Here is an 18,714-nt window from a genome sequence, read left to right as displayed (position 1 = left end):
TAACACACCACTGTAGAGCAATTATACTCCAATAAAGATGTTAAAAAAAAAAAAGGAAGTAGAAGGTGCAGAAACAAGGGGCTGCTTCCGTCCTCCCACCCTTCTCGTTCTTTAATGTTTAACAGTGGCTTTATTAGGTGAATGCTTGAAAGTATTCAACATTAAATTCAATGTACTTCACATTAATTGTTTGCAAATACATCGTTAGCAATTCTTAAATATTTCAAATCAACTAACTTGAAGTGCAGAAGGCTTGTTCTCAAATAACTTCTGAGGTGACATGAAAACTGAAAGCAGCCTATGACTTGAGTCCAGCCTTGCTGTCTATGTCCTTCACTTGCAAAACCCCAGCACCTGAGAGGCACCTGATAAATACTTGCTGAATAACTAAATAAGTAGATAAATAACATTCGATAAATTACTTGACCTGTTGGGGCCATTGCTTTCTTTATATAAAATGTGGATAATGTACTGTTTTGAGGATTAAAGGAAATAATTGTATGTCCTTGGCACAGCATGTAACACAAAGAACTGGTAGAGGTTTGTGTCTAAGTAACCGTATCCATTATCCATCCCACACAAAAGATTGTTTATCCTCTTGCTTTGTTCCTATGCTCCTTCATGGCTTTACTACTGGTCCGGTTGCCTAAGATAAAAACTCCAGGGCTTCCCTGGTGGCGCAGTGGTTGAGAGCCCGCCTGCCGATGCAGGGGACATGGGTTCGTGCCCCGGTCCGGGAAGATCCCACATGCTGCGGAGCGGCTGGGCCCGTGAGCCATGGCCCCTGAGCCTGCGCATCCGGAGCCTGTGCTCCGCAACGGGAGAGGCCACAACAGTGAGAGGCCCGCGTACCACAAACAAACAAACAAACAAAAAACTCCAGTCTTCCTATGTTTCTCCACCCCTTGTCCTCACCCCACACCTAACTGTTCAGTATATTCTATCCTACCTATTAAATGCCTTGGTAATGCATCTTCTTCTTGTTCCCACTAGTTTAGATCCAGATGATTTCATGCTTAGCCGATTTTAACAACCTTCCGACTGATTGCTCTTCTTTTCTTCTCTCAACTCTGGAGCATCTGCTTTATTGTTGCCTGAATTCTAAAATATAACTTTGATCATCTCACTGCCTTGCTTAATAACCTTTGGTGATTTCCCATTGCTCACAAATTGAAGCCCAAATTTCTTAGTATAGTACAGGAGCCGCTTTCCCAATATGATTTCAGCTTAGCCTTCTTAGCACCTCTCCAACCTTCTTCTTCTTATACTCTGCTGTGGCCATGCTGAATTTCTCCCTGGGCCAAGATTTGCCATGTTATGACATGTACCTTAGCTCATGTCTTTTCCTTTGCCTTCCCTGGTCCTCTCCATTAGCCTCTCTGTTTTTATTCTGCCTGGTTAATCCCTACCCATCCTTTGAGATCGAGCCCAGTTGTCAGTTTATCTATGAGACCCTCCGAGATTTCCAAGATGATTCTTTTATCATACTGTTTTAAGGATTACATCGTATACTGACCAGCTCTGACTGTCATGCTCAGTTAATCTGCCAGCTCCTTGGAACTAATACATTTTTTTTTTTGGCCACACCACACGGCTTGCGGGATCTTATTTCCCCAACCAGGGATCAAACCCATGCCTCCTGTGATGGAAGCGCAGAGTTCTAACCACTGGACTGCCAGGGAATGCCCAAGACATGTTTTTCTTTTTTTTTTTTTTTAATGAACTCAGTGTGTATCTGTATAAAGTGTGAGTGTTTGTGTGTGTGTATTTTTCCTCTGGGACATGGCAGAAGGAAGGAGTCTTTACACTCTAATACTTTATACTGCTGCTTGGAGGGAACTGACCAGGGAATTAAGATCTTGAGCTTTCTTGAAGCTTAAGGGATATAGGGTTTAAGAGGGCAGAAAGTCAGAGATTCCTGGCATTCTCCAAATGAGGAGAGTAGAGGGATTTCCTGAAGTTTTCCAAAATTGTACTAGAGATTGAGAGATAGAAAGAGGAAAAGAGGAGGTAGTGTCAGGGCTTGCCTGGCTCCAGGACGATGTTTCTGGTCTGAGTCACCTTACTTGAACCAGGTTTTCCTGCCCTTACCTGTCTCCATGCTGACAGTGAGCTGTGCCCCTTCCTGGTTCACAGGTCTGCTCTTCCTAAACTGTGTCTCAAGATGTGCCAGTACTACACCTGGCTTCCTCAGCAGCATCTCTGCTCTTGCTAGCCTTGGCTGTTCTCTCTTCTTGACCTTTTCTGGCCTTTTTTGTTTCTCACGATTCTGCTCTGACAAATGCCATGATTCCTGGTATTTGACCCCAGCCTGATCCGTTGACTGATTCTGCTGTGCCCTTTGGTTTTCCCGGAAGGGGAACTTGTAGACTGTCAGGGGAGCCTGATGATACCCTGGGGCCAGACTGTGACAGCTGGGTGTGCTCAGGCCCCTCAGCTGCCTGAGGGGCCCTTCTCTGGCTACTCAGCTGATTGGGGGTGGACATTTACTGCAGTTTTCTGTCAACTTGCCTTTATTATATTGATAAGATATTTTAGGAGCCTGTAGTGCATGCTAATGACTAAGCGGTAAGGTTGTCAGAAAGATTACGAACTGCGTGAGAACAAGGATAATGTCTTCTACTCCTTTTGTTTTCCTTCCTCATCACCTCTCAGCATGCCTTAGTCCTCAATAACTATCATCTGAGCAATAATTACAGAGTGGCTGGATCACAGTTTTTTGTTTTATTTTGTTTCATGTTGTTCTTCATGCTGAGAGAGAGAGATTGATTTAACTATAGTGAAAAATGTATAGATACTATTAGTTCAGAGATTTTTAAGTATGCTTTTTTTCACCCAACAACAGTTGCATTCTTTTATACTATTGAGATTTTATTTTTGTTGTAAGGTTAGTATATTTTGGGAAAAGGTATAAATCCTTTATTCCTCTGAGAACTGTAAAAAGATATGAAATAGCATGTCTCGAGGTTCTCTCCACAGATGAAAGATTAGGATCGCCATTTATGTCATGTCAACTTTGAGGCTGATCTTTTAGGGCAGAAAATTAGGGCATTTCTGCATGGAATTGAAATGAGATATATTTAACAAATAGAATGGAATTTATTCCACAGTAAAAAGAGTAGTCCATCTTCAGGCAGTGAATATAGATGTGGTTTAGCCCTTTTTAGAGACTTAACCACAAAAAAGAACCTGTTCCTCTTCAATTTACATATGCTGCCCAGCACTTGGGTGTTTTCTATTAGGAATTTCTAGGTATTGCAGCAAGAACTTTCACCACAATTTTTAAATACAAATGCATGGTTAGTTCAATAAAATAAACACACACAATAAACCTTTCTTTAAAATTGTGTTAATAATACGAGCTTTTCTTTTTGGCTGCGTTGAGTCTTTGTTGCTGCATGCGGGCTTTCTCTAGTTGTGAGCAGGAGCTACTCTTCGTTGCGGTGCACAGGCTTCTCATTGCTGTAGCTTCTCTTGTTGTGGAGCACGGGCTCTAGGCGTGCAGTCTTCAGTAGTTGCAGCATGCGGGCTCAGTAGTTGTGGCATGCGGGCCCTAGAGTGCACGGACTTCAGTAGTTGTGGCGTGTGGGCTCAGTAGTTGTGATGAATGGGCTTAGTTGCTCCATGGCATGTGGGATCTTCCCAGACCAGGAATCAAACCCGTGTCCCCTTCATTGGCAGGCGGATTCTTAAGCAGTGTGCCACCAGGGAAGTTCCTGAGCTATTATTTTTAAACTCTGTTCTCCATTTGAAAGCTTGCCAATCAGACTCTTATTTTTTTTTTTTTTTTTTGCGGTACGCGGGCCTCTCACTGTTGTGGCCTCTCCCGTTGCGGAGCACAGGCTCCGGACGCGCAGGCTCAGTGGCCATGGCTCACAGGCCCAGCCGCTCCGCAGCATGTGGGATCTTCCCGGACCAGGGCACGAACCCGCGTCCCCTGCATCGGCAGGTGGACTCTCAACCACTGCGCCACTAGGGAAGCCCTACCTTAATTTTTAAACAGGACTTTTGGGAGGTGGAGGAAGAAGGAATGGCTGCAAGGGCCTTAATTCTTTGTCTAGTTCCACTGTCCATGTGACCTTTGTCTTTAGGGGGAAATTGTGGCTTTTTTTTATTCTTCCAAATATTGGAGCACTTTCTGTTTTGTGATAAATATAACAATATAAGATGAAATATAACATAGCTTGTGTTTTTTATTCCTATTAGAACCCTAGATAAGTAAGGACCTATGTGATATTTAGGTCCTAAAATTATACATTTAAAATTTTGCTCATTTCACATTGGTACCTTTGTTTCCATGTAGTTGAAGATGCCTGCTGATTGTGCATGAGGTAGACAAGAAGATAATATATGCTTTTTACACATAGCACAATTAAAGATGGAGCTTCCAGTTTATGGTTCTGGTTCAGATTTAGTATTCATATCTGGTTAAAATAGTCATGCTTTTTGGGTTGGCATTTGCCAGGTTGATCTGTCTGTGCTGTAGTTTCCTGCAAGGCCATTTTAATAAATGATCTTTGGAAGTTTGAAAATACTCTTGAACTTATATCTAGAGCATAATAGGTGTTTGATAAATATTTATTGGCTTTGTGCATACATATCTGAATGTATTTCTACATCTTGTTATTTCCTCTCCATATTTCTAATAGCAAATGTATGTATTAATAAATAGTACAACAATTTTAGTCCCTTGACCATATATACAGACTTGGCACTCAGTAGACATGCTTGCGTTTTATACTATGTCATAGTATAAATAGGTGCTGACATTATTTAAGAAAGGATCTCATGTTCAAGCATCTCATATGGCTTCATACATGGTGTTTGGACTCAGACAGACTTGGCTTCTTGCTGCTTCCTTTCTGCATAACCTGGAAAAAGAGACAACCTTTTTAAGCATCTCATTTTTCATCTTTAAAATAAGAATAATAGATCTTGCTTCATAAAGTTAACATGACAATTAAATTAGGTAAGTTAATATATATCAAGCATATAGCAATGTCCTTGACACAAGTAAACTTTCAGTGAATTGTGGCTGCTGCTGTTATTGTCACCAGCGTTGTCGTTAGTAGTCACTTAGAGCATTGTGGAAGATTTGTCTGTTACATTTAATTTTGGTAATTTCCATCCCCAGAGTTCACTGGCCTTTATTTATTTATTTATTCGGATGTTGGGCCAGGGAATAGAAACATTATCTTGAGTCTTCAGGAGGGAAGAGGTTTTTCCTGTTCTCTTTTGGTATGCCTCATGTTGTTTAATATGTTTTTGTGGACTCAACTAGTGTGACAGGGATTGGCCATAGACAGTACTTTTATGATTAACAGATTCTCTAGGAATGTAACATTTTCATAAGTGTTTCATTTTAAACAGAGAAAACTCTCTTGAAGAAACACTGGCAAGTCATCAGGTTCAGCAGTGGATTAAAATGTATAGGGCACTTTCCAAAGCTTCTCTAGTAGTTTAAAGACAGAACGCTCTACCCCATCCTCCTGATACATACACAGGGATGAGGGTAGATATGAGTAATGCACAGACAGCTCATTGGGAGCAGGTGAGAGAAAGGCCCCCACCACCAAGTACAGTTTTGAGCTGCTGACAGTGCCGGTCCTCCCTGTGTTCTTTCCCTGGAGTACGCCTCCTCCGCATCCTGTACACACATGTGTACAGCAGAGCACAGCACTGGACCTCCCCCTTTCCTTCCCAGCCCCGCCCAAACTCAGATCCTAAAGAGCTCATATCACAGACCACTCACTGAAGTTCTGTGTAATCAAAAAGAGGCATTTGCAAACTTAAGGAATCTTTAACCCATATATTATGCTGTAGGAGAAAATACTTAGGAAGGGGAAAGGAACAGTAGAAAATCTTTTCCCCTAAAACTTTTATCTCTCTTCCATGTTTTAAGAAGATACTTTCCTAGTATCTCCATAAGTCAGGGAATGAGAAGATATGCAACTGCAGTTATATAGCCAGGCATCTCTGCAATAAAATTTACTGTATGCCTGGGTCATTCTTTTCTTAGATAAATGTAACAGTTCTTTCAAAAACAATTATTGAGGCTCACTCAAGTTTACTTGGTTTTCCCACATACCAAGCATTACTTTAGTACAGGTAATCCTCACTTTGCATGGTTGTATAGAATCATAAAAATGACCATTCAACCTAAAACCATGCAAAGCAATCTCAATAATCAGTGAGAAAAATCAAATTGTTCTATAAACTTTAATAATTTTTATCAAAACATTAAATCTCTTACTGTCAGTTATAAATGTATATGAAGATGAAAAAATAGTAAAACTGATACTTATTTAGTACATTAATATTTTTATAGTACAATTTAAAACATTAGAAACATTGAGAATTGAAATGTTTTATTTCTTTATAAAAAACTTACGGAGAATAATTTGAATAGTGCTTGCCTTCTTAGCGTATAGCTTATGATATGAAGGCAGCAACTTTTCTAACGCTTCAACAACTATTCCTAAGTTTGCATCAGCTTTACATTTAATCCTGTTGTGCTTTCAGTATTGTGAAATAGCTCCATGTTGCTTTAATGTGAAGTTTTTTGCCAGCCTGTCACTTCCTCTAGACATCTTTATCCTTTTCATCACAGCCACTTCTTTCATTTATGTCAACAAGTTCGCCTTTCCCAAGTTCCTCTGGCTTACCTAGGATGTCTCAAATAGTGACATTTTCAACATTCCCACAGTCAGCTATTCTTCTCTACACTTACATTTGATTCTAACTTTACTACTGGCATTAATCACTTTTCCATTTCTTTGCCAAACCTCATCTTTGTTGCCTAGTGCTGTCTTTTGATTATCCATTTTTGTAAATGTCATGTGACAGCACAACTATATGTTTTATTGTCTGTGTATGAAGTGAATAACAGGTGCACAGTCACTTTCAGACTTTGAGAGAAGTGACCTGATTGGTCACTGTTCATGATGCACGGTCTGTTGTTTATATAGTGTTTTGTGAACTGAAAAGCTGGCAGTGAAGTTTTACTTTATGCAGCTACTCACAGTTAATATAATGTGGTAAATTTGAACCATGTTGTTCAGTGACTGGTGGTATTTAACTAAACTGTGGTAACTGAAATTTGTGCATATCGAAACCATCAAGGACCTCGATTTTGAAGACCTATCAGGCTGGATCACAAAAGCTGGTCCATATCCAAAGATTGCTTTCACTTTGTTTCACTCTTACCTCAGGTAGTAAGTAAGGAGAATATATAAAATCAAAGGTACATGGAAGGCAGAGGGGCTCACTTCCCCAGAACCCCTCTTGTTCCTCAAGAAGATGTTTCTGAAGTTTGGTGGTCTCAGCAACCCACTGGGCTTTGCTGCATTAATCCCTTTTGTTGGGGCTGCCATTGAGAACTAGAGGGGCAAAGTAAATTACTCAAGTTTCACAGCTAGTTAATGGCTGCATAGCACTAGAGGTTAATTCTTTTGACACTTGGTTCTGGCATTTATTCTTTTATCACATTGGCTTTCTTCTGACACTCTTCAAACACGTCCTGTTCCTCCTGTGTGATGAGCTATGAGAAAATGTGGTCTTGGGAACTTTTCATTATTAGAGATGCCCTTACTCTAGTTATAATACCTCAGAGGTCAAACCAATAGGACTTTTCATTTCTCTTACTTCTAGTAGGGACAGGACCAGTCTTGTACTTATGTAGCTTTTTGAACAGGGGAGCTCTCAGCCATAATGTGTACATCAGTTAACGTTGCAAGATGAAGAATCCTTTAAGCTTCTCCTTAGATTTTAGCAAAACACACTTCTGATATCAGATGCAGCCCCCAAACTGCTTTATGTTTTCTCTGACATAATGAAGCCCTTGGCCATCACTGCTGCTTTGAAAATCAAAGCCTTCTGGTCTCTAATGGAATGTTTATAAAAATACTCCATTTTGAAATTTGTGCAGGAAAAGGAAGTATGGTAAATGATATTAGAAATCCCTCTGGCTTGCCTTCTTAATGTTATGTAGTCTGGAAATATCTGGAATTAGTGTGAATAAGAGAGTATTAATACCCAAAGTTAAATAAGCTCTTATCCTCATTGTTTTCATCCATGGAAGTATAGCATCAGGTGTGCATCTCTAATTGTTATTTCTATATGATCAAGTAAGTTGTCTCTTGCCAAATTTAATATTGGTATCTAGGGTAAGCTAAAAATATGTCAGAAGTCTCATCTGTTTGCATTCTTTTGCTAAGGTGAAAGTGGAAAGTGTTTTTGGATGGAGTAGAGTGTAGAACAGCAAGCCTGTACAATAAAAAGAACTATACTGTGTATGTATGTCATTCTCTGTTGCTTTCTCTGGTGTCAGTGAAAAAAAGAAAATAAGCAGTCAAACGTATGAAACATTTAGTTTAGTAATATAGTGACTCATAATGCTTACGTGTGAAAGAGACCCAAGGACCTTTGGATTATCCTGTGGTGTTGGCTCTGTCTTGATGTAAGGCATTGATGTATCTTAAAGTAAGAAAATAACATCTATTCAAAACATATTTAATGAGAAACTACTGTGTACTGTGAATTGTTCTAGGGAGCTAGCCATAATTCCTGCTTTCCTGGAGCTTATACTCTAATGGTGAAGAGAGAGACAGAAAACAGATAAGCTGATAAATTAATAAATTAATTGATAAATTTGGACTGATAAATTAATTGATAAATTAATTGATCAGTTCATTGGGTTTCACTATATATTTCTTTTAGTTTGCCCACCAGCACAGTTCCCTTATTAGAATGGTAAAAAGGTCTGAATATTTGAAGTGTTACAGACTTGCAGAGTATTGAAATAGAACTTAGGGGAGTTGAGGGCATTGACCTTTTAGAAAACAGCCGGCTCCATCAGTGACTCCTCCTTGCTTGTCCCTCTCATATGTGCTTAGTTGCTGGCCTCTGTTGTTAGTTCTCATGGCACTTCAGCTTTCTCTCTGAAGTAATACAAAAAATATACTTAGGCTATCATTTTGACTTCAGCTCAGAACATTTGTTAACTAACTTCTTTTAAAAACATAATAATAAAAAAATTAGGGGCAAATATAGCATCATAAAATGACATTATGTCTGAAATTCCAGACTAAAATCTAGAATAAGAAGCTGCTAATATTTGGAGAAACATTCCTTATTTGTCACTACTTCTTATGTAGGCCTTTGAGTTCCCAAGGACATCCTTTGGTAACAGCTGACTTACTATCTAGTAACATTATTTGCTTTTAAACCATTTGATTTTATTTTTCATCTGAGGATAGTTTTATTATAAAAATTGCACTTAAGAAAAAGCAAATTTTGTCTTGGCAAGCAAATTTAAGGCTGTCACTTTTGCTGTTTGCATTAAATAAACATGCTACATAGTTTTTCCATTTAAAAATATGTGGGTTGTTTGATTATGCCAGAGTAGTTACAGTCAAGAACCCACAAATATTTATTTTTTACTTTTTTTAACTTTTTGACCACACTGCACAGTATGTGGGGTCTTAGTTCCCTGACCAGGGACTGAACCCGAACCCCCTGCATTGGAAGTGGGGAGTCTTAACCACTGGACAGCCAGGGAAGTCCCAAGAACTCACAGATATTTTTGCTGAATGAACTTAAAGATCTTTGTCCACCTTTTAAAATTCTCTTGCAGAAACTACCACTCTGTCAAATACTACATATACAAAACAAAACATTTTTCTTTGGTGAAAAAGGAAAAACTCCCATCATTCATTTAACCAAATACTCATAGTAGTAAACTTTGTCTTTAAAACAAGGAGGCTTGTGGGCTTCCCTGGTGGCGCAGTGGTTGAGAGTCCACCTGCCGACGCAGGGGACACGGGTTTGTGCCCCGGTCCAGGAAGATCCCACATGCCGCGGAGCGGCTGGGCCTGTGAGCCATGGCCGCTGAGCCTGCGCGTCCGGAGCCTGTGCTCCGCAACGGGAGAGGCCACAACAGTGAGAGGCCCGTGTACCGCAAAAAAAAAAAACAACAAAAAAAACCAAGGAGGCTTGTTACTGAAGTTGCTTTTGTTTTTGTTATACCTCTGGTGTTTGCTTTGATTTTTAGAGGTTGATGGGAGTGTGCTCTTTCTGGGAGATCAGTTAATTGCAGTGAGTAGGTCAGTATTTGGCAACATGTCTTTTAAGGTCCTTTCTAACCCTGAGATTTTATGAATCTATATTTACCTTTGTCCCTGCTTTTTTCCCTTAGTGACAAGAGCAGGGATCATGTAGGGGAGGAGCTGGAGAGTGAACTGGGCTACAGTTTAGGAGGAGGTGATGGGTGTTGAATGAGAGTCATACAACATATAGTTGTTGACGCAAAGAGGTACAGTTACTGTTGGCTTCTTCTCCGTTTTAATTTTTTAATACTTAGTACATTTTCTTAATTGTAATTATTCTTTTGTAATTAGGGAAAAAAGAAAGAAAAAGATAAACCCATAGATTAAAACAATTTGTAGAAGTCACCTTCTCAAGTACCTTGCTCAAAACAGACAATCCCTGAATTCTTCAAGATGGGCCTATATTTACGTCATCAAAAAGATGATTAAGAAAAAGCTTTTTAAAAGAACTTCTGTGGAGAGAAGTTATTTTTCATGGGGTTAGAATGTAAGACTTATGTTTACTGACTCATAAGAAGCAGTTTCCTGAAAGATGAAATTTCCTTTGGTATTCAGATCAGATAGAATTTAAGATAGATACTTTATGTCCCTTGGAGCTGGGACAGTCTTATTGATCCTTTTATTGTCAGCTCCAAATATACCATGAGCCATACTAGGTGCTCAAAACTTGTTTTCTTAGCTGAACCCCAGTACCCATTCTTAAGGGAATAGTGGAAACAAGGTAATCCCAAGTGAGAGGAGTGATTTTTTGTTGTGTTCTTTTTCATTTATTCTTCAAAATGTTCCTTTTCAGAAAATGTGAAAATGTTTTTATGTGTAATACATTGGAAGCACAAGCATTGACTTTGTACCTCAAAGTTGGAAGAAATGAAATTGATGTCCCACACAGTTGTGAAATGCCAAAAATAAGTAGAGCTGAAATGAATTAAAGCCCAGTATTCAGAAAGGCCAAGTAAAAACCTCAGATCAAGGGTAGCTACAATTGAAAGGATCAAAATAAGTATTTAAACCCACTCCTGCTGGAACTGCTAAGATTTCTGAATTTCAAATTGGCATTTTATGTTTGACAAGGTGACATTGTATAAGGAATGTGTTGTAAAACAGTGCTGTACTATAGGAAAATGATTGAATGTAAATATTTCAAGATGTGGACCACTGTTCAAATGTTATCATAAATCTTTGCCATTGTTTTAGGATATAACTCTTCATGCATATATGAGCTGAATTGATAGTGCCAGCTCTTAGGAGGGAAATTATCAGTGAGTTTCTGCCTCACTGCTACTACTAGTATGATTTGACCACAGAAGTATCCTATTAGGCCTTTGCCATTATTATCATATGCTTATTAGTACATAAATGGGGAAACCCTCTTTTGAAGGTACTACATCTGTCATTGCTCTTATCCTGTTCATTGAGTGGTCTGAAGTGTCACTGTTATGTGAAATTAGAATGGGTGGAGACAATTTGCACTCTTAAACTTCGAAAAGGAAAGAAAAAGTCTTGAACTATAAGGTTAACGATCCTTCCATTCTTTGTAGGTTTGGAAGGTTTACAGTAGCTGCTCTTCAGTCCAAAGTAGAACAGTATGAACGTGAAACCAATCGCCTCAAGAAAGCCCTGGAACGAAGTGATAAATATATAGAGGAACTAGAGTCTCAAATTACACAGCTAAAAAATTCAACTGATGAGAAGGAAGCTATGAATTCCATTTGCCAGAGAGCACTTTCTACAGATGGCAAGGGGAGCAAAGGCACCGAGGAGGATATGGCATCCAAGAATCAAGGTGATGGTGCCAGAAAGCAGCTTGGCTCATCAACCTTGAATTCACACCTGGCAAAACCTTCTAGCAGTTCTGTCAGACAGGAAAGCACCAGCAAAACAGAACCAAATTGTTCTAAGAACAAAGACTTATATCACAAACGGGTGGAAATAATGTTAGATGTGACAGATACAAGTATGGATACTTATTTGGAAAGAGAATGGGGTAATAAGCCAAGTGATTGTGTATCCTACAAAGATGAAGAACTCTATGATCTTCCAGCTCCCTGTACTCCTTTGTCCCTTAGTTGCCTTCAGCTCAATACGCCAGAAAATAGAGAGAGCTCTGTGGTCAAAGCGGGAGGTTCCAGAAAGCACTCAAACCATCTCAGAAAACTGGTGTTTGATGATTTTTGTGATTCTCCGAATGTTTGTAATAAAGATTCTTCAGAAGATGATAGAAGTGAAAGTGAGAAGAAATCAGAATGTTTTACTTCCCCAAAGACAGGGTTTTGGGATTGTTGTTCCACGAGCTATGACCCCAGCTTGGATTTTGAAAGCTCAGAAGAGAACACGATAGCAAATTGTGTTGGAGAAATTTCTTCAAAATTGAGTGAGAAATCAGGCTCATGTTTATCCAAGAGATTGAATTCTCTCCGCTCCTTTGAAATGAATCGGACAAGAACATCCAGCGAAGCATCAATGGATGCGGCTTACCTTGACAAAATCTCGGAGTTGGATTCAATGATGTCAGAGTCAGACAACAGCAAGAGCCCTTGTAATAACGGTTTTAAGTCATTGGATTTGGATGGCTTAGCAAAGTCATCTCAAGGCAGTGAATTCCTTGAGGAACCAGATAAGCTGGAAGAAAGAACTAAACCAAACCTTTCTAAAGGTTCTATAACTACTGATCAGTTAGAAAATGGAAATGAATGGAAACCCAATTCTTTTTTTCTCCTCTCTCCATCTGACCAGGAAATGAATGAAGATTTTTCACTCCATCCCAGTTCTAACCCAGGAACCAATGAAATCAAACCCCCAAGCTGTTTGTTTCAGACTGAGTTTTCCCAGGGTGTTTTGTTAAGCAGTTCACACAGGCTATTTGAAGATCAAAGGTTTGGGTCATCTTTGTTTAAGATGTCCTCAGAGATGCATGGTCTTCATAACCACCTTCAGTCTCCCTGGTCTGCTTCCTTTGTGCCCGAAAAGAGGAATAAAAATGTGAATCAATCAACAAAAAGAAAAATCCAGAGCAGCCTTTCCAATGCCAGCCCATCAAAAGCAACTAAAAGTTGACTAATTAGAAAGGTGTCATTTATGTTTTTGTCCTGAGAGGAATATAAGATTTCAAAGTTAGTTTTTTCCCCTCATAAAAGCTCTATACCATTTTGAATTGATAATCTTTCGTCAGGTGTCAAGTCAGAATGGTGGATTAGCCTGTACCCAGGATACTTTTGTTCACTTTGAAGAGTTTTAGTCTTTTTCATTTTCATTTGGGGATCTTTTTGACCAGAAAAGGTAGGGTGAGAGTTTCTTTTTAATGAATATTATACGTATCTGGTTTGGGTATATTTTGTTTTCTTGAATCTTGATTTAACTATTGAGGTACAATGGCCTATTAGTAAGCCTCAGTTATCTTCAGAACTTGGAATTTTTAAATAAAACTTTCGGTGTTGTCCACATACTGCTCATAAGACACTTGAGTTTCTCTAAGGCTTTTCCTAGGGTGGAAATTATTTTGCCTGCCCCTTTTTATTTATGTTTAGTGATAGCCTAACTTTTATTCAAGGCCATGATGGAGAAATAGCACTCGAACCTTAGTCCAATACTCATCTACTTTTTTTTTAAGTTTTATGTATATGTTTGCATTTTTAACATTGGGTTCTGTCCAGTTTTTGTGAAAATGTGTTGCTAGTATGAAAGAATACATTTTCTATATGAAAATACTTGTTTTATGTCAGGTAGCTTTCATTCACTCATCTTTTTGTGTGTGTTGAAAATCAGAAATTGAGCCTACTTTAGCAAGAAGTCATGGAACAGTTGTGTTTGGAGGAGCCTAAACATGGTAGCTTCATCGTTTCAGATATACAGGTGCAGGAGTGCTCATTGCCAAGTTCTTGATCCACTTATGTCCCAGGGGAACTTTCTTTGGAGTGGTAAAGTTCTTGTTTGCATGTTACTGTTCTTCATGGAAGCTGTATGCATGGTAGCATTCTTGCTTGCACTGTTTTCCTTACTTAAGAAAAAGAAGTTTCAGTTGGCTAAAAGATTATCTGTTATGTAGGCCCCAAAAAACTTTTTCATGAAGAGTGTAAAGGGGGTGAGAATAGGTGAGCTAAGCACAATTTTTAATTTAGATTCTGAAAAGGTATATTATTCTAAACATGTTTGGTATGCCCATATAGGCCTTTAAAAATGGTTTGTATGTTAATGACTTGTTTATCTAATGTGCACTGAACATTTTACATTAATACTGTACCGTTTTACAGTAATACTGCATGCTTTTCTATGTGAATTGAATAAAGGATGTCAGAAGCACTGTAACCCTTGATGTCGGCTCATGTTGAATTAGTCTATAAAGACCAGTAAAACTTACCATTTTTTATTGATCTTTTAATATAGGGGTTGGTGGACTATGGCCTGTGGTCCAAATTCTGGCCTGTACCTGTTTTTGTGAAAGGCCTGTAAACCAAAAATGGTTTATAGATTTTTAATGGCTTTTAAAAATCCAAAGAATATTTCACAACACAGGAAAATGATATGAAATTCAAATTTCAGTGCTTTTAAATAAAGTCTTATTAGAACATGGCTGCACTTACTTGTTTACATTTCTAGGACTGCTTTTGCACTGAAACAGCAGAGTTGAATAGTCTTAACAGAGACCATATGGCCCACAAAGCCTAAAATATTTACTGTTTGGCCTTTTACAGAAAAATTTGCTGACCTCGGTTATAAGAGACTCAGGATTCAACAAAACCATAAAAGTATAAAAAGTCACTTTTATGATTTGGAGGATCATGACCTCTACTTTTAGAAGTATTAAGAGCCTCCTCCCCCCAAAACGGCTTAATATAAAGCATAATTTTTGTTCTATCATATTTTTTCCAATAAGTATGTATTACTTTGTCTTTCTGATAATGTTTAAGCTAATGGATACTCAGAGATATTGCAGTTTAAATATCTTTGACAATGTGGATATGCATTTGAAATTCTATTAAATGTAGAAATCTAACATATTTCTGAATAGAGTAAATTTGAGGGTAAACCTCACTCTAAGTTTGTCTGTAACTCTTTTTTTTTAACCATGAGTGTGTTAGGTTTTAATACAAACTGACACTGTGCCATGGAAATGCAGAGTGTGTAACCTGATTTACTAGTGCCTCACTGGGTGAGGGTGTCTCTATTGGGTTAGAGTATTTCCTAGCTGCTTCAGAAACACTGCTCCATTCTCTCCAAAACAATATTTCATATATTATATTAAATTAAAAAAAACTGCCATTCCTCAGTTGAAGGAAATAATCTGTGCAGGATCTGATTTTAATGACACATTCTCATTTGTACTCCTAATCTCTTTACCATAATCTGAAATGTCATGACAAATATGGTGGTCTCATTTTAAAACATATCTATTATATATACACACCCTAAAGCAAGACAAATACTTTTTTTTGAAACCAAGTACTTTGCTAACCTGTATCTCATGTAATCTTCTTTTCAAACTCTGTGAGCCAAGAATTAATTTTCCCCAGTTTACAAATAAGTGAGTTGAGAATTAGTTGTCACACAGCTAGAATGGGATTAGAACCCTGTCTCGGAGCTGGGCCTCTTCCCTCATGCATGGGATGCATGGGAGTTCACATTTATAGGCCAAAGGATGAATGGGTTTGAAGTTTCCAAGGATTCTTTTTAAAGTAGTATTTTGGAAGTATTAGCATGTTTCTTTTCAAGTAGCATTTAATTCCTGACTGTGTCCTCAATCTAAGTCTACTACTAAGTGGAAGCTCAGTGATGGGAGTCGTGTGTGTGCCACTTTTAAGTTTATAAAGATTCACATTAACTCTGACATTTAGATGAATTTCAAAATAGCACTAAGGCTATGTTAGAAAAAGATGTGCTAGTGATAAAGGGAAAAGACACATCAGTTCATGTCTTTATAAAAACAGTATCTTTCAACTGCTCATCTTTTAAAAATGCTATGGCTAAGAGAATGTGACATGATGTTAGGTATTATTTTGACATGACCTTTAGTGTTTATCTTTTAATTTTTAAAATCTTCATCCCATCCAAAGTGACAAGTCTTTTTCCTGTTCTGATGGATCAACTGAGACTTAAACTGAAAATGTCAGACTTGAAGATATATAGTCCCTTAATTTCAAATCTGCTCTGTTTTCTTATAAGTTCGTTTGTATTTACTCTGGTTTGAAACCTCTGAAGGTACCACTGAACAAGGGAAGAGCTTCAGTCTTGATTCTTAAGATGTTTCAGGAACCTGTTTCTATATACTTGAATGGTTTTCAATTCAAAGTGTAATACACGCACTAGACTTTTTCCCCCCTCACTTTTGTACCTGTGAATGATATTTGTAGAGAAGAGTTTAGATTCATGGAGTGTGGCCTATTTAGAAGGGTTTCCCAAGGCCTCATAAGAAGGTCTTTCATTCCTATTCGTGGGAGTCCTACAACAGTCTTTGCCTATCATGATGTAACCCGATCCTTTTAATAATACTTGGCAGAGAGAAAACCTTTTAAGCAGTGATCTCAGAGTGCATAGCGAACATTTATTGCTTAATTCTCGGAACCCCACTCTGAGGGAGGAAGCTGCAGCTTTCTTTTAAGAGCCCATCTGAAGCTTAGGCTTGGATGATCTTCAGTTTGACATGACAGAGGCAGCCTAGAATAAGTTCGATTGAAGCTCCATTTCTTGAATCAAGGTAGATTTCTAGGTCTGCTGTGTCTTAACAGGGAGCAGACCCCCTCTAATAAATGTTAGTTGCATTAACCAAATGTGTAGAAGTGTGCGCCTAGTGTGACATATAATTTGGGGCTGTGAACATCCAATACCGTAGGGCAAAGATTTGACTTAGGCATTTGCTGAGACTTTCTGTGAGGAAGGAGGACCTAGTTCTGGACCATTTTAATTCTTATAACACTGGTGAGTAGAAAAGTGTCTGTATTGGGTATAGCATGGGGCAGAAAGGAAACCAGGCTGCTTCACGGAAGTGCTATTTGTTTTGGGTCTTTAGGGATGAATAAGAGTTTGATGCGGAAGAGGACATCTCTTCTGCACCTGTGTCCGCTCTCCTGCAAGGGGTTGCCTATTCATCAGGTGTCTCAGAAGAGGTGCTGAAGGAACCATTCCCTAACATCAGGGCTCCCGATTGAAAAGGTTTCCCGATTGCCCCAGCCTGAGCTGGCAAGTTTGGCTTTGGTCCGCCTCATCTCTCTTGAGCATCCCCTGAGACTCTAGGCTCAGCCTCGCCGCCAGGACCGGCGGCCTGCTGGCGAGACTGTGATTCCCAGAAGGCTAGAAGGCTCAGGAGGTGGCAGGGCTGGCCCATCATCTGTCCATTAAGCCGAGGCTTGGCGCTCTGAGGACCGGAAGGCGCGACCTCGCTTCCCTCACTGGGTCGTCTTTGTGCTGGGGGTGGGGAGGTGAGGTCTGGCCCGCCTGCCTCGGCTACGATCCCGCATTCCTTCCTCTGATTCCGGCGAACCCCTCCTTCCCGGATTCTCGAAGCCAGTGCCGCTCCCCCTTCTCCCGAGAGGACGGATCTGCCGGTGCCCCTCTGGTCGGAGTTTCCCGGGCTCTTGAGGGCGCTCTCAGCTGCTCTCTCCAGGGCCCCGCCCAAAGAAAGGGCCAGCTCTGCGGTTTCCTTTCGTTTTATTACTACTTGCGAAACCTGGCGATTAAGACGCGAAACCAACAAAGAGTTTTCTTTCCACCTTAACCTTGCACACAATCCTTTAACAAATTAATTAATCCTAATGAATTAACACTTCATTTATTTAAACGCACTACAGTCCATGAATTAAATTTTCATGCAGTGATTAAAGGCTGTTAAAATATGCATGATTTCGTTAAAATTTTATAATAAATCAGGGCAATGTGTTACATGACAAGGCAACTATTTCCCAGTGCCTCGCAAGGGGCTTTGATTTGTGCAGGCGGCGGGGAGGAGGGGCGGCTGGCGGCGGCGCCTGCGAGCTTCGGAGCCGGGCGACAGGACCCAGCTCCGCACTTCGGCGTGTGGACTCGAGGCTTCGCACTTTCCTCGGGGCGTCTGGACCCTCCTGGGGATCCCGCTACTGCAGGCCGAGACGAGTCTGCGGAGGGCGACGGGCGCTCGCCTCTCGGTTCCCGGAACTGCGGTCGCGGGGGCCTGGGGGTCCTCTGCGGTCCTTGTGCGCCAGCGGAGCTGCCTGCCACCAACGCGCGCGTGTGGCCGGGTGGGAGCGGCGGGCCCGCGGCTTTCCGGGGAGAGGAAGGCGACACAACTTCCATCTCGTCGCGTGGGGTCAGAGGCGGGCGTGTCTGTTGTAGAGTTGGTTTGTTCGTTGTTGTTCGTAACCAGGAGACCTCGAAGCCCCTTCTCTGACCAGCGCGTTCTCCCTTTCTGGAAGGGGCCTGTGCGGGGCGGGAGCAGCTCTGCTTCCCTTGGGACCTAAACACAGGGGTCCGTGGCCAAGCGTAGCGGTCCAGCATTGTCACTTGGACAGTGAAACTTGTTCTGGCAACTAGCGGGCGAGGGAGGCCGTGCCCCTGTTAGGACGGAGACGTAGTCCTACATCATCCCTAGGGCTTTCACAAGGTAGGTGGGTTTAAGTCCACCGAGGGGTTAGGGTGGAGAATT

General features: G+C 40.2%; 1 protein-coding gene across 2 annotated transcripts in view; it reads left to right on the top strand.

Moving 5' to 3' along the window:
* OBI1 (ORC ubiquitin ligase 1) overlaps positions 1 to 14,445 on the top strand; it is a 44,235-nt gene extending 29,790 nt beyond the window's left edge. The window contains exon 5 of one of the 2 annotated variants that reach the window (XM_024760450.1): positions 11,645 to 14,445. In XM_024760450.1, the coding sequence (XP_024616218.1) occupies positions 11,645 to 13,160 (1,516 nt within the window). In that variant the 3' untranslated portion in view covers positions 13,161 to 14,445. The remainder of the gene's footprint in view (positions 1 to 11,644) is intronic. The other variant, XM_024760449.1, reaches the window with a different exon arrangement.
* Positions 14,446 to 18,714: the final 4,269 nt, after the last annotated feature.

Source organism: Neophocaena asiaeorientalis, unplaced genomic scaffold (assembly GCF_003031525.2).
Source record: "Neophocaena asiaeorientalis asiaeorientalis breed wild unplaced genomic scaffold, Neophocaena_asiaeorientalis_V1.1 scaffold158, whole genome shotgun sequence".
In the NCBI taxonomy this organism is placed as follows: domain Eukaryota; kingdom Metazoa; phylum Chordata; class Mammalia; order Artiodactyla; family Phocoenidae; genus Neophocaena; species Neophocaena asiaeorientalis.
The sequence above is the reverse complement of the archived record's forward strand: the minus strand, read 5'-3'. Positions and strand labels throughout refer to the sequence as shown.